This window comes from Aotus nancymaae, unplaced genomic scaffold, assembly GCF_030222135.1.
Source record: "Aotus nancymaae isolate 86718 unplaced genomic scaffold, 86718_ANA_hifiasm-v0.15.2.pri h1tg000006l, whole genome shotgun sequence".
Lineage (NCBI taxonomy): Eukaryota > Metazoa > Chordata > Mammalia > Primates > Aotidae > Aotus > Aotus nancymaae.
The window spans coordinates 48,275,099-48,291,488 of NW_026988417.1; the positions used below are offsets into that span (position 1 = coordinate 48,275,099).

The window sequence follows — 16,390 nt, forward strand, 5'->3', positions numbered from 1 at the left end:
TTATTTTTTGCAAACAATTTTAGAGGAAGGGTGTTAAACTGATTAAAACTTCACAAGATTGACATTATTGCTTAAAGTGCTTGAATTGGTTACATTTAAAAAAAATTAAGATACAGATTATTTTAAATAAAAACTACAATATTTTTAGCAACAAAATAATAGGAATGCCACACAAATACAGTAACTATTTTGGTTATACAGAAATGGAAGCCAAAAATAAATTAACGTAATACTGGGAAACAGAAATTTAATTAGGCAGAAAAATAGGAAATAATTTTCCCTGACCCATGCCATTTACATGAGTTTATCATAATAGTGCTGATAAATGCCTTGACCATATAACAGCAAACGAGGGCAAAACATTTAGTGCACAATATTTTAATACACATGAATATACAAAGTTGATCAAAATGCAATGTTGAAAGATAAAATCCATCTGTAATAAAGCTACACTCCAATATCTAAAATAAGCCCTAAGCTCCAGTTAGAACATAGTTCATTATTAGGCATGCCCATGAAATTAAGGGTATCCATGAAAATAAATGCATAGGGACCATTTCTGACATTTTTTTCCCCATTTTATCTTAAGTCCAAAATATACCAGGCCATAAAACCAAATATGATTGACCTCCCATTCAAACTAATGCCCTGCTTGTGTTGTGCCTTGCTCTCTTCAGACCAGTCCATTTCCTATGACAATGACCTTAGAAGGGAAAATGCAACGACATAACAGGACCGGATGTGAGCATTTTACCAAGATTTACTTTTAAACACATGATTTTTTAGCATACTATGCCATAACCTAGAGGCTAAACTAGTGAGTAATCAATAAAGCAAATGTTCCTTCTGTTTTTTTTTAAGTGTAAAAGATTGTAACTTATTTTTTAACACCCAGCAGTTAAAAGAAATACAGCAGGCCTACTCACTCCTGCAGAGGACACACAAAGCCCTTGGCCATTGGAGGGAATACTGAGAAGCCTTTGTGCTACCGCTGACCTCAGATTGGTCTCACATCTCCCACACCATTTCCTGCTTTACACTATGAATGAGGGATGAAAACTAAAAGTGTTTGCATGCTACTGTCTTTACACAGAGAGACATGATTGGGAGAAACATGTAGCTGCCTAGTGTTTGTTTCGTTTATTGAGGAGGAAGAAGGAAAAATTAGCAGATAGCTCTATATTTTAAAAAACGGATGGAGTGTTACTGGAGAAGTGTGTTTTGGTCTTTTACCAGTCTTCTTTTCCTATACCATACAACTGTTTTAATGCCTTTGCAATATTTTCTTACACGTATCCTTTTTCATTCCAAAAATGTATCCATGAATGCTAAATTTTAACTGACTCTTTCTATTAAAAGGAATTACTTCGCTTAAATCACTGGGAAAAACTTTTTGCACAACCAAATAGAAAAGAAATATCCTGAACTTATGACTTAGCATGTAAACATTACTTCTACACGTTTCCAATTGATATATTTTTTCTAATAAATTAGCTTCAAGAGTTGTTTCAAAGATAATTTTAATAGTTTTTCTTATGAATCAGTTCCAAATATATTAGAGACCAACCATCATTTTCTTAAAACTTTGTAACTTGCAGTCAAATATATGGATTCTGTATAGTACAAACATTTCCCTACATCAATCACCGTGAGTTGGAAAGCGCCTCTCCTTAAAAAGAGAATAAAGACTCACCTTCCAGGTAGTGATCACTGCGTAAGTTTCATGGAGGATAAAAAGAAAATATTTATAAATATGAAATTGCCTCTAAACAAGGCAAGGTACATTTCCATCACTTGCATGAAACAATAACAAGAAGATCACCCTGTTTTGTCTTCTCCAGTGAAAAGTAAAACATTTCACTTCAGGTATAAACAGATGAAATGTTGGCATGCTTACTTAAGTTCTGAGCAATAAACAGTTCAAGGTATTTCAAAGATAAGAAATCCAGTTTTCATCTAGATAAAGTGCTATCCTCTTCATTGTTGCAAAATGGCCACTAACATTTTCCATTTCAATTTTAGTTCACATTATGCCCAAAGTTTGCATGTTCATTAGCGGATGCATTAGGTAACAAAAATATGTTCACAGTTTATTATAGTGTATGGAAGTTAAGTGACTTCCAAAGGAAGCCAAGATCTAGGACTCAAAAACCAGCTCAACGGCAAAACACCAAACGACCCTTTTAATTAAAGGTACCAGTACTCAAATGCTCTAATAAATACATATATAATAAAAGTGAAAAAAGTAACTACAGTGAGATGAGGTTCTTCCAAAAAAATTCTGTCTTCTCAAGCATTCTAGGAGTCTGAGCCAAAGAAACAGCGCCATTTTGTTCATTCCTCCCCCTGCCCACAGACACTTCCTTTGAGCCACCTTCCTACCCGGCTAACTCTGGTATTCCCTCTAGGGAAGGTTCTATATCAGCCCTGGGACTCGCCAGTGCCTCAGTAAACAGACGGACTATGTTAAAAAGTTAAGTTGTACAATGTGCTGATGGATGGAAAGATGCAGTGCCTTTGCTATTCCTGATAAGGAACAATGTCGGTGCTGACTGGCTGAGGGGAGGTTTGCCAGCCCTGCAGCCACTGACTGCACACATCAGCAGGAGTGGAAAGACAGCTTGAAAAGCTTAGCAGTGCCGGATACAGAATAAACACAACTCACAGGGCCTTACAGAAGAAGTGTGACTGAAAATAAACAGCATAGAGTTATTTTCCTGAAACTTGGTTTTGGTAGAAAGGTACGAAAAGTAACTTTTCACTGTCCACAAAAATTTCCTCCTTTTGGCTTTGCCTGCCCTGAGCCTTCTTAACCCCTGGAATTCTAACAGCAAGGTCAGCACAGCCCAGTGCCAATGCCAGCCAGCACCAGCCACCACGGACAGTTTCTCTTCACCCTGTTTCATGTCGAGGATGATTTTAGTATTGAGGTTACTCAACTTTTCAACATTTTCACTTGCACAAACTTAAAGCTATAGTTGCAACCCTAAAAGGTGATTATCTACTCAATTCTTCTGTCCTTGTATCAGAAAAGAGGCAGAGAAGTTGAAAATGGGTAGCAATGCTTCCAGGGACAAGTTAAAGGAATGCATTGTAAGAAGACCCTGGAAGCCATAGAAGTTTAGTAAACACTTGAAATAGACTGTAGACATTCATATGAAATGTCATTCTAATACAGCCAGACATAATGAATGGCATAGCTTTCGCCCAATCCTAAAATTAGCAACTGTTATTCATATAAATCTGACTACGATCTGATTGCAGTTAACTCTACCTCAGACCAAAATAAAACCAAGATAGTGTTGCATGTAAAAACAGAAAAGGAGAGAGTCTAACACAGCCAGACCATTGAGACTTGGAGTGATACCATTAGTGGGCCACTAGGGAAGAAGAAAGACTGCAGAGAAACCAGGTAATAGTGCTTTGAACATTTCCCCCCACTTGAATTAGTCCCACAGTTCTTTTAAGTTACTCTCTTGACTGATAGAATAAAATATATCCAGATTCTGAATTTTTTGATATATCTGATGTCAGGCCATAGAATTCTTCAATAGCTTGAGCATCTATTTTCTGCAATAAAAAAGAAAGAAAACAATACAATTACTTAACATGATTCCTGGGAAAAGGAAATAAAAACTAATGGAAAATATATTAAAATGCAAGGAACACAATTTCTTATAAAATCATGATTAGGGAACTGCGTGCAATGGCTGATGCCTGTAATCCCAGCACTTTGGGAGGCAGAAGCGGGCAGATCTCGAGGTCAAGAGATTGAGACCCTCCTGGCCAACATGGTGAAACCCCGTCTCTACTAAAAATACAAAAATTAGCTGGGCGTGGTGGTGCGCGCCTGTAGTCCCAGCTACTTGGGAGGCTGAGGCAGGAGAATCGCTTGAACCCGGGAGGCGGAGGTTGCAGTGAGCCAAGATCATGCCACTGCACTCTGGCCTGGCGACACAGGGAGACTCTGTCTCAAAAAAAAAAAAAAAAAAATCATGATTAGGAACTTTCACTAGCAAATGGAGAATTCCACAGACTTGGCTGAAGGTCATCATCACATAAATTGTACATCTCTAGGAAAAAAGGCAATGTCTCCATGCATCAGCAACCCTGTGTGGGCATTCTTTGAAGAAGCCAAGACATCTCCCAAATGGTAAACTGGTGGGTCCTGGAAATAGCCTTAAGTCTTTCCGGCCACCAGAGTTCATCTCTTTTAGTGTTATTCCACTAAAACTGCTACCCTAGTCGGTTACAATAGATCATGTCTTTGAGTGCAGACTTCATTCCAGCTAGTATTCTTTTATAACAAAATCAATACATAGAATGTACTGGTGTAATATAGATTTCCAGATCTAGCAGACTGAAAAATAACTTTAAACAATAGTCAATACAAGAAAAATTTGTTAAAATAAAATAATCTTAATAGAACTTTGAAGTCTATTGTTTGCCCTGTAACAGAGGGGGCTTTAGTCATGATGAGATAGAGAGATCCCATGTCTATGGCTGAACTGTGGAGAACACAGCGTCGGTGAGTCCATGATCACCCTCCTTCTCCCTTTCCACGGAGCATGGGGATCAGCAGAATTTGGTTTTGAATAGAAATGTAAGTTGTTTTCAAGTTACATTATGGGGAAACAGGCCTACTTTAAAAAATGTTCTATACATACATGTTCCCTGAAATACTATTGATGCCCTGTGACTACTGGAGAATAATCTGCAAACCAACCTCTACAATGTCATCATCAAACAAAAGCCAGAAGCCGTGACTTTTCACAATAGTGATATAATGCCCACGATTAGGACCACTGGAAAAGAACAAATACAAGAAGTTAGCATGTTAACATTGATCTCTTTATAAAACTCTACTGAGCTCTTTACAAGCAGTGATTCTCTGGGGAAAAAACTAAGTCATCAGGACAAAGAACTTGGCATAGAGCCCATGTCTATGTCCACAACACCATGCTGGACGTAGGGGAATACGAAAGTATGTAGGAGAGAGATCTTCAAAGGACTCATAATCCAGCAGGAAAAACAGACACTCAGATTCAGCAAATATTAACAAAAAATTACTCTCTACCTACTCTGTGTTGGGCCCTATTCTAGCTGTCAGGGGAAGAAGCAGTGAACAAAACAAAGACCTTACTTATTTGGAACTTGGGGTAGGGGCTAGATTGGGAATACACAAACTAAACTTATAAATGTATGTCAAGTGGTGAGAAGTGTCATGGAGAAGGATGAAGCAGAGTAATGGGATCTGAGCGATGGCAGGAGGTATTATTTGATAGACAGTGAAGGGAGGCCACTTGGATAATGTGGGCAGAAGGAAATTTCCCTGAAGGAAATGGCAGGGGTAGGGGTAGGGGTAGGGGTGGGCATCAGGGTGTAGGGGGAAGCCATATGCGGCTCTGGATGGAAGTTTCAGAAACAGGGAATAGCAAGTGGAAAGGCCTGGGGCAGGCGAGTAACACTTGGTGTGTTCAGAAACAGCAGAGAGGCCAAAGCAGCAGAGTGAGCAGGGAGGGGAAGACCGGAGCGGACTGAGGGGCAGGTGCAGGAGAAATCGCAGGTAAGATTTTAGGCTTTGCTTTGAGCAAGCCAGGAAGACAGGGGAATTTTAAGGAGTTGTATGATCTATGTTTTAGAAAGACACCAACAAACCAAGATGCATAGTAACAAGTACTAAAATAAAAAGCCGTATACTATGCTATATGGAAAAAAGCAGAAAAAACAACTAAGTAGCAGTTACTATGTAGTTAGGTTAGATTTGCACGAGTGATGGGATTTTAATCCTAAACCTAGATGTTTTTTAATGCACTGTTAAAGTTGAAAAACCAAACCTCTCCTTTTGTTTACCCTCTTTCAGCACAAGATGATACCAATGATCTGTTTCTGCTCTTTCTCCAGCCTCCTCCAGCTACCGTCTCCCTTTCCCTCTGAGCTCCAGCTCATCAGGCTCCTCTCACACATGCCCCCTTCACATTGTGGGCCTTTGCATTGCTGTAAACTCTGCCAGAGATGATCCTTCACCAACTGCATTCTTTTTATGCCTCAGCTCAAATGTCACCTCCTCAGATAAATCTCTGCTGACCACTTCACCTGAAGAGGTATCTCCCATCACTCACTCATCTCCCTGTTTACTCCTGATAGCACTGATCAAAATCATAAACTATCTTGCAGTGGTTTATTTTTGGTGGTAGCAGAGTGGTGTGTTTTTTTGTTCATTATCAATCTTTCCAGATAGATTATAAGCTTTGTGAAGGCAGGGCCTCTGTGCTATGTGTCTTTTCGTTACTCTATCTTCAGATCCTGGCATGGAACCCAGAAAACATGAGCTTAAAAAAAAACCCGCAGCAGAAGTCAATGCACAAGGTTGTGCACTTGCTGCAACTATGGGCCAGGAGGTCCTGGTATGGAAGGTAAGGCAGGCCCAGCTCCCTAACCTCAAAGCTTTCCAGTCCTACCTAGAAGCCACCCAATCTTCATGCATAGGCCAGCCCCACTCCACATAGGAGAACAGCCCTACTTCTGCCAGGAGGAGTTTGAAGAATCGTAGTTAGCAGCATGCCTGACTTGGCACCAACTGATCTTTGCTGCCAGGGCCTTTTTTACCTTGTGCTCACATTACGGAAACTGACCTTAGAGAACCCAATCTCCCACTGGTCGTTCAGTTCCCTCACATGGGTCTCTGCCAGTCCTCCCAAGGATTCAAATCGAACACTCCTGTGTACCCTGTGCAAGGGGCACCTGTGTTTCTCCTTCGCCTAGCCTTCCCAGCAGGCCCTCCCATCCATACCACCCCTGCCACCCACTTTAGCCGCAATGCCCACCAGGTCCCAGACTCTGCCTGCCCTAAGACCTTCTCCAACCCTTTACCAATATGAGGCCTCGCCCAGTGCTCAAGGCTAGGTTCCAGTGATCTGGAACCCTGTGTTCTTCAAAAGAGTAACAGCTGTTCTTCAGGGAGAACACCACAACACTGGTATACAACTAGCCAATACATACAGTTTTACTGAGAATACAAGAAAATATCCAGTGACTTAAAGTTAATACACACAGGACAAAATATGGGGTGCTTCAGATGTGAAGTTACAGCTTCTGATACCATCCACCCTAGTACACAATTAAAAAATAAATCAATCCATCCCTCCACATGGCAATGGTAGTCTCCTGGTAATGTGGTGTTCAGTATAATCGATCTCAGCAGATGGAGGAGAAAAAGACTCTTGCTCTGTGATACGCCCCAATCTAAAACCTACGAGGGCAGGAGGAAAGCTGTGCCTACCTCCAAGGTAGAACATAAACCTGTCCCAGCTGAGCAAAGAATAACAAACAGGTGATTTTTCAATATACTCTTCTTCATTTATACCAAATTACGGAATAAAAAAAAATCCTCAAATTTTGGCAAAATGCTTTGCCTCTCCTTATCTAGAGGCCTTCTCTCTCTTACTTTCTTTTTTTTTTGATTATATACTTACTTTCGAATTTGGGGAAAGACCAAAAATAAAGAATATTTTTTAAGAATATGTTTTTAATCACTCAAAGTGCCAAAAGATTATTAAATTTGATCCATTGCTTCTAGTCTTTATTTACACATCTTAAAATGCTTCTGAGATCATACTATAAATCTAACTTGGCTTTTTAAAAATTAAAATCACAGCATAGACATTTATTTCTCCATGTTATTTCAAATTCCTCAGAACCATTATTTCTATGCAACAGAGATTTATTATTTCTCTCACAATAGAACATTTAGATGATCATTGTTGGAATGCTATTTTTTTAATGTGTCTGTAGGCATGCTTATGTATTTTTTGAGATGATCAGTAAGAGTTTGGAAGAGATCCCAAAAATGCTGAGTGCCACAGCACAGAAAAGGTGCAGCTGGATATATTTCAGCCAAGAGGCAATCTTACACTTACCCTGTGCACCTGCTTCCGGTCCTGCCCTTACCTGCCACAGTGAACAACCACAGCAACCAGGTCATACATGCGGTCCAGGTTGACCGCATCACTGGAGGTGTTGAAGAGCCGGAGCTCCAGAGGGAAGACCACGCGGTAAGACAGCTTGGTGTATCTGTGCAACTGCTCCATGTACTTGAATCGCTTTAGATGCAGGGCCAAGATCATGGGCAGCTTTTTTACTCTCATCCTAAGAAACCATGAAATAGAAAATCAGTTGTACCCAACACCTGTTAGGGGAAGAGAATACACTGACATCTGCACAAACAGAACAGGAGGGGAGGTCTATCAAACTTCAAACCAGCAAACAACCAAATAGTTTGCAAGGATAAAAGTATGCTGGCTTATGTAGAGCTGACTTATCCTATATCCCTGGCTCCCAGGAGCATTCCAGCAGGAGAAATGTACAATGGTATGTCTCTGTTCGGTGAAAGGTGATGTTCCAGAATTTTTGTACAAATAAAAATAGGCTATGCAATTGTTCTCCATCACTGCCCTGTGCCTTCCAGAGAGGAATGATATTTGGACAATCTACCCCCTGAGATGATGGAAAGGAGGTTTGAGAGATATTGAGAACAGGAAGCTGGGAAGAGGACAAGGTGGACGGTGCCGACAGCTGGACTTACAGGTTCTGAGGACTGGCAGGGGGATGGATGCTTCTGACACACACTCTTGGGCATCGGGACACCAAGCGTGCCAAGCTCACTATCATTCCAACCCTTGTGATCCTGGGCAAGTCATTTCCTTTCTCTAGCTCTAGTTCCTCATTTATAAAATGCAGGGGTTGGCTTAGGGCTACATTTCCCAAACTGGGCTCATGAGAGCACTGGCAACGTTAACAGATGGGGTGTTTCTGTGGCCAAGTAAGTTTGGACAATGCTACTTTCTGCTTTGAAGATCCTATGTGTACATTACCAGACTGAAGATTTTGCGAAATCCTGCAGTAAAGGGATTGTTCTGTTGTTTGATGTTGGATTTCCCAAATTTATATAAACATAGAAAGTTTTTTTTACTAGGTAACCATTACCACTCCTCAGTAAAAGGTCACAAAGGTAACAGTTTATGCAGAGCACACTGCTAGAATAGAGGGTCTTCCAGTTTCCTTCCATCCAGCCCCCCATTCCCTGGATGTACTGAATTAAGTGTAAATGCTGTTTAGTTTGTGTACATTTTTTAATGCATAGTATGTGAAAAGGACAACTTTTAAAAGAATAGTTTTAAGGAACCTATTAAGGAAAAGCCCTGGTCATAAAAATAAGCAAGTAAAACATCAGTAGAAAAATAAGAATTACAGGGAACCCCATATTTTACAGGAATACATGACGTTGTAATGTATAAACCCTCCAGGGCTGAACAAAAATGTCTAAATGCCACAAAAAAAGACCTGAGGCCAGTCTTAGGCAAACAGGTTATAAGGACGGGGAGCAGACTTGAGTGACCTTCCTCACTAACAAAAGATATCTGCCTACCTCTTTGACACCTGCCTGCAACAGTGACTAACTTTGTCTAAGTTTTGCAGGAAAGAAAGTTGTACTTGTTTGGGGTGAAGGCCTGGGAAGGCTGGGCAGAGAAATGATCTCAACCTCAGGTCTAGACCCTTGAGGGTTTTAGACAGCAGTATTGAGCATCTGCCAGCTGCCTTGAATACTGCAGAACCACTGCCAAGACAGATTTAACTCATAGGAAGCCTTCGCAGGAGACTGAAATGGCAACTTTCCTGGCTTGTGGGGCAGACTAATGGGGAACAACTGGTTATTTCAGATTTTCCAAGAGCTGTAACTGTCTGGTATGCAAAAAAGATGGAGAACCTTGGGTCTTATACCAATTCAGAATGCAGTAACTTTCTAACTTTCTTATCACCTGTTTTTTTTTTTTTTTGAGACAGAGTCTTACTCTGTCACCCAGACCAGAGTGCAGTGGCGCAATCTCAGCTCACTGCAACCTCCGCCTCCGGGACTCAAGTGATTCTCCTGCCTCAGCCTCCCAAGTAGCTGGGATTATAGGCGCAAGCCACCACACCCAGGTAATTTTTGTATGTTTAGTAGAGATGGGGTTTCACCATGTTGGCCAGGCTGGTCTTAAACTCCTGACCTCAAGTGATTGGCCTGCCTTAGCCTCCCAAAGTATGCTGGGTTTACAGGTCACTGTGCCCCGCCTCTTATCACCTATTCTTATAACTGATGTGTTAACAATTTCCTCACAAGTCCTTATGAAATGATATATATTTTTTAAACCTCTGTCTCTAAAAAAGAGGTCCCAATGTTTAAGCAATACAAATGAAAATAACATTGGGTGTCTACTATGTGTTATATACTTTTCTAAGTACTTTCTATAATTTACCTTTAATTTCAAGAGAATAGTGATTATATTTTATCACTACTTTTTTATCCAACATAAACAACTATCTGGCACATGGTAGCACTCAACAAATATTTGCTGAATGACTGAATGAATGAACAAGTGAGTAAACAATCGGACAGACAACTCTCCAAGCTGTCCTCTCCAAGGTCAGCGTTCTTGTCTCAGTTGCACTGGTGAGGAGGGTAACTGACTTCCCCAAGGCTCCATGGCTATGAGCTCAGGAAGCTGAGATTCAAAGCCAACCTTGCTGGGCCCCACAGTCTGGATCCCTCTCACTACACAAAGCCACCCCTGAGCTAAATCTTCACCTACCTTTTCTGGGCTTCCTGTTTGCTGCAGCACGTTTCACAATAATATTTTTGTTCACTACACAGTGTTTCTGTGTTGCTGAAGTCTCTGTAGAGGGAAATATTTTCATCTTTAAAAAATGTTCAAATCTACTTGGCATACCATGCTTTAAATCCCTCAACGTGTAGGGTTATTCTTAAGTAAAAATTAGAGAAGTAATCAGAAAAAAATCCTCCTTAAGACTAGGATGGTAGGAGAAACTACAGGATAATAGATACAAATAAAAAGTCTAGGTGCCATTATGCTGACAGACACTCTTTTCATTGAATCATAAATTTACCATGAGAGATTTTCAAATATAGCTTTATTTAATGGAACACAGGCAGATATAAACTAGGGTTTCCAACTGCATTCAGAAAAAAACCTCGTGATTTAACGAAGAATGCCTACAAGCTAGAAATTAAAATCGTAATAGAAAAATACTATCGAGAGTAAAAGCTCATCATAAACACTGAAACTTAGGTCCAAAAAAGTCAATCACATAACGTGCAAGGTTAACTTCATATTGTGTAGTTAATGAAAAACAGTATTTCTCTGGTAGTCCAGATTTTCAAAGAGCATGAAAGTAGGAAGATAATAAAATTCAAACCATATACAAAACTGCCCTCTTCTTGAACTAAGGAAATCCTGAATTAATCAGATGACCACCTCCTACCAACCCCTGCTCCCCACCACTCTCCTGCCAGAGGATAAGAATTTTTGCCTGCCTCCTTTGGAGAACAAAAGCCACTGTGTTTGTCATATGTGTATCTGCCTTATCATGAGGTTCTACTCTGCTACTTATGATTTTCATTTTTTAAATGTCATGGTTTTTCATTTTTTTCCAGCCATCGATATTCTACTTAACATTTCTGTGGTACTGCTTCAAAGGCTAAAAAGAACATCCAGACTAATACCCGACAGTTTCGAAAAATTCTGACATTTCCTTGTTCATAGAGTGTCCTAGCACCATAATGATCAGATTTTATTAAACAGAAAATGTTAAATGTGTTAAATGATTCTACCATTTACACAGAACACATCAAAAGAAAACTCAAGATTCTTTCATTCATTAAGTCCCCAAATGTTTACTGTCAGTCCTCTGGGCTATGTTCTGGGGATCCAGAGAATAACTGCCCTCATATGGCTCACATTTTAACAGAGATACATGCAAATGAACTGAAACATAAAACGATCAGTACAGCTTCAACAGAAAGCATTACATGGGTTCCCCTATTGAAACCCTCCGGCAGTTTCCAGTGCACTATCCAGTCTCACTATCCAGCCTCCTTCTCTCTGCTCCAGCGCACTGGCCCTGGGATATCCTCTTCTTGCCTTACGATGTTTGCAGGTGCTATTTTCTCAGCACTGAGAGCTTCCTCCCAGAGGCTTCCACGGCTGGCTGAACTGGTTGTTTGGCACTCAGCCTAAACATCCCCTCTTTGGAGAAGACTTCTCTGACCATTTTCTCCAAGCCTATCGAGCCCCTATCATATTGCTGCCTTGTTTCTCCCCAGCATCTGAACCCATTCTTCCGTCATTCGATTACTTGGCTCCCCTCTATGTGGGCAGTGGCCTTGTCATTCCTATATGCCCAACACGACACACAACGGCACACATTAATATTTGTTGATTGAATGAATAAACCAACAAAGACAGAAGCAGGTGTAAAGTCCAGGAGAAAGCACAAAGAGGGAAAGTATGCCAGGGGAACAAGTGAGTAAGAGTCAAGGACTTCAGAGAGAACGCAGCAGTGCAGAGGCCTGGAGGGAGGGGATAGCAGCGGCGATATATTAGTTCATCCTCATGCTGCTAATACAGACATACCTGAGACTGGATAATTTATAAAGAAAAAGCGGTTTAATGGACTCACAGTTTCACATGGTTGAGGAAGCCTCACAATCACGTCAGAAGGCAAAGGAGGAGCAAAGTCACATCTCACATGGCAGCAGGCAAGAGAGCTTGTGCAGGGGAACTCCCATTTATAAACCATCAGATCTTGTGAGACTCATTCACTACCACAAGAACAGTATGGGAGAAACCTCTCCCATGATTCAATTATCTCCGCCTGGCCCCACCCTTGACACGTGGGAATCATTACAATTCAAGTGAGATTCAGGCAGGGACACAGCCAAACCGTATCAAGTGGTAAGTCACATAGCCTTGAATATGCTACCAAGAAGCCAGCATGGACCCTAACCAACAGTCTCAACAAAGAAAAGGCATAGATTGTGCTTTTTAGAAATTCCACTTCTGACAGCATGGTGGAGGGGGAAATGGAGAGGATCGAAAGGCAAGAAAACCATTAGAATGCAAATGCACTCAACTTTCAGGTTTCAAGTACATGGTGCATAAAACAGACTCATACTTAGCTGAATGAATACTTCAATTGAGTAATTGCTGTGGAATCTTGTTTTGCCTGCATGGGATTAACTGGAGTGGAATGGGGGAGCAGAGGGGGTGAGGTGAGTATGGGCATGGTGGAGCTTCATATCCTCCCAATGTCTACCACAGACAAGCCACACTACCAAGCTAAAGGGTTACAAGAGCCAAAGAAAGCCCAGCAACAAATAAGGAATCATGGAAACACAGAAGTTAGTACCTAATGTAAGACCCATTTTACAAAGAAGCCGGCTGACCGAGTAATGCTCTTAGGGCAGCCATGAGTTGAGAATTGTAAAACAAAGGTGAGTTAGGAGAAGAGGGGGACCACAGCTGTAAATGCTGAGGCAGAGCAGCTGTCAGTTGATGCTCTATATTTGTTGGATCAAAAGCGGGCAACGGTGGTGGAGGAAACTCTTCAATGAGAAAGTCAAGGGGACACTTGCTCTTTCCAACACTTAGGATAAATTACCAAAGCACAGAGGAGAGGTTGAGAGAAAAACACAAAATTCTTTGTATTGCTTTAAAAAGAGGCAGAGCAGCAATAAAACATGATTTAAATATACACTTTTGGGCTTGATATGGTTTGGATCTGTGTCCCGACCCAAATCTCATATTCGATTGTAGCCCCTGATGTTGGAGGTAGGACCTGGTGGAAGGTGACTGGATCACGGGGGCAGAATTCTCAGGAATGGTTTAGCATCATCCTCCTGGTGCTGTCCTCCCCATACATTGTGAGTGAATTCTTGCGAGAGCTGGCCATTTAAAATTGTTTAGCCCCTCCTCCAACCACTGGCTTCTGCTCCAGTTATGTGATGTGCCTGCTCCCCCTTCACCTTCTGCCATAATTGTAAGTTTCCTGAGGCTTCCCCAGAAGCCAAGCAGATGCCAGTGCCATGCTTTCTGTACAACTTGCAGAACCATGAGCTAATTAAACCTCTTTTCTTTATAAATTACCCAGTCTCGACAGCAATATGGGAATGCACTAATACAGGGCTGGTGCGAAAGTAAGTAAGTTATCTCAATTAATGGTTCACAGTTAGCTACAGATCAAACTCCTCGTTCTACTTTTTCCCCCTTTCTCATATAGGAAGGAAAGAGGGAGGGAAAGAAGGAAGGAAGGGAGGGAGGGAGGGGAAGGAAGGGAGGGAGGGAGGGGAAAGAAGGAAGGGAGGGAGGGAGGGGAAAGAAGGAAGGGAGGAAGGGAGGAAGGGGAGAAAAGGAAAGGGAGAAAAAGAAAGAAAATACACTTTGGGAACAAATCTAATCAGAAAATGTATACTTTTATAAAGGAAACACTAAAGCCTTATGCAAATATTTTAAAAACTTGAAAAAAATGGAGAAAGACTGTTTTTCGATGGGAAGGCTATCATTTATTATAAACACAGAGATTGTGTTCAAGTTATTGTCTTTGATACATGTTCAATTAAAATCTACTTTTTCACTCACTACAATAATTCAAAATTGATATTAAAAAGACTGTTTTTCGATGGGAAGGCTATCATTTATTATAAACACAGAGATTGTGTTCAAGTTATTGTCTTTGATACATGTTCAATTAAAATCTACTTTTTCACTCACTACAATAATTCAAAATTGATATTAAAAATCCTCAAGCAATGCTTACTGATAATTTCCATGTCATTATCCACACAGAAATACTCCATGAGAAACATACTAGGGTATACTGACAAGGCTGCTCCTACAGCTGGCCATGGGGCTCTGGCACTGCCAGGCCCTCCCAGCCTCCCAGGAGCTGAGGGGATGAATACATACCTCTAACCCATTTTCCCTGACTCACCAGTTGGGAAATTTTATCCTAGAATCTAGTGCAGTGGTTTTCCTCCTGGCTGCTCATTAGAATCATCTGGGGAGCTTTAAAAACAATCCCAAATGCCAATCCCACACCCCTCCACTCCCCATTCTCCTTCCATTCAATTATATCAGAATCTCTCCAGGTGGAACCCAGGCATTATTGTTCTTAAATCTTCCCGGGTTATTCCACAGGACAGACAGCCTTTGCTCCAGTGCTTCCCAATAACTTGGGATCTTGTCAGCACTGGGAGAATGGGAATTTAAAATGAGAGGAAGATAGAGGAAGGAAAAGGTGATTCCAGAGCACTGAGCACTTGGAGAAGAAAGGGGAGATTCTGGGAAGGAGCACTCAAGTGGAAGACAAAAAAGGCCATGCAAGGATAATTAAGATAAACTTCACCTAGTTTAAGTTTTTGCCTGAGGCCATCCCTGAACTTTTCACAAGGAAATAACATCTTTCTCAGTATTCTCCTGTGACACAAATGGCTTACTCTCCCTAAGACAAAGTTACCGAGGTTTGAAATATTAGAATATAACTCAGCTATTATACAAACTTAATGGCTTCTCCAGATCTGTATCCTGAATTTAAACACTATTTATATCATTTCTCTGGAACGAAAGTTCAGTGAAAGTATATTATAATTCACCACCTAAAAATCTTCTGGAAGAAGGTGGCAGAGATCTTACATTCAAATCCCACCATTTTAGCTTAATTTTTTATATTTTAAAGTTATTGAAATAATAAATGAAAGAAACATCATATCAGAAGAGATATGCAGATATAACATCAGAGAAGAAAATGCATAATTCTAGTTTAAAAAACAAAGCCCCAAAAATGCAATCCACATTAAACCATGAAAGGGGCAAGCAAGGGTCCACCTTTTCCTTCTCTTTTGTCTCAGAGACAGAGAAAGCTAACGACTCCACTGACATCATCTGTTCCCTGCGTCTTTCTCCCGCACATCCTTCTCCCATCACAGAACTGAGTGGTAAGTGGCAACACGTGGCAGGCTTCTCTTTCTGCTATGGAGGTGACATCACATGTGAGGGCAAGTATAGCTGAGTTGGTCAAAGTCTGGTTTAGGTGTGATGTAAAACGGGAGGAGGAGGCATTTCAGAGATAGCAGCCTGCACAGTCCAATAAGACAGTCGAATATGTTTAAAAGACATTCAGAAGCTACTTCATACTCACCCACCCTAGCCTGAACATTTCCAAGTGCCTCTAGCCTACCTTAATCAGGTATGCATAACCAATATATACATTTCTCCAGGAAAAAAAAAATTATGGAAACCTACACATCAGTTCTATTTCTTATAACAAGGTTCCCCAAAGGTTGAAATTATCACCAATCATTTCACACTGTACCTGGCTGATCTCAAATCTATAGCCACTGCCACCTGCCCTTTTGAACAGTTCCAGCAATTCCTGGAAAAGAGGAAAAGCAGCCAAACTCCCTAACTCCAAATTCTCACCAAGGAGGGGAATGGGCATAGAATGGCTTTCTCCCCGTTCCCTCATCAGCAACTAATGGTGGTACACCCTTAAC

The 16,390-nt window shown here is 40.9% G+C and overlaps 1 protein-coding gene across 1 annotated transcript in view; it reads right to left on the reverse strand.

Moving 5' to 3' along the window:
• Window positions 1-2,162: 2,162 nt before the first annotated feature.
• Window positions 2,163-16,390, reverse strand: part of USP46 (ubiquitin specific peptidase 46) — a 67,315-nt gene continuing 53,087 nt past the window's right edge. Inside the window, exons 6-9 of the mRNA XM_021670369.2 lie at window positions 10,632-10,715; window positions 7,951-8,148; window positions 4,727-4,805; window positions 2,163-3,570 (exon numbers count right to left, since the gene is read on the reverse strand). Coding sequence (XP_021526044.1) covers window positions 3,469-3,570; window positions 4,727-4,805; window positions 7,951-8,148; window positions 10,632-10,715 — 463 coding nt within the window. The 3' untranslated portion in view covers window positions 2,163-3,468. The remainder of the gene's footprint in view (window positions 3,571-4,726; window positions 4,806-7,950; window positions 8,149-10,631; window positions 10,716-16,390) is intronic.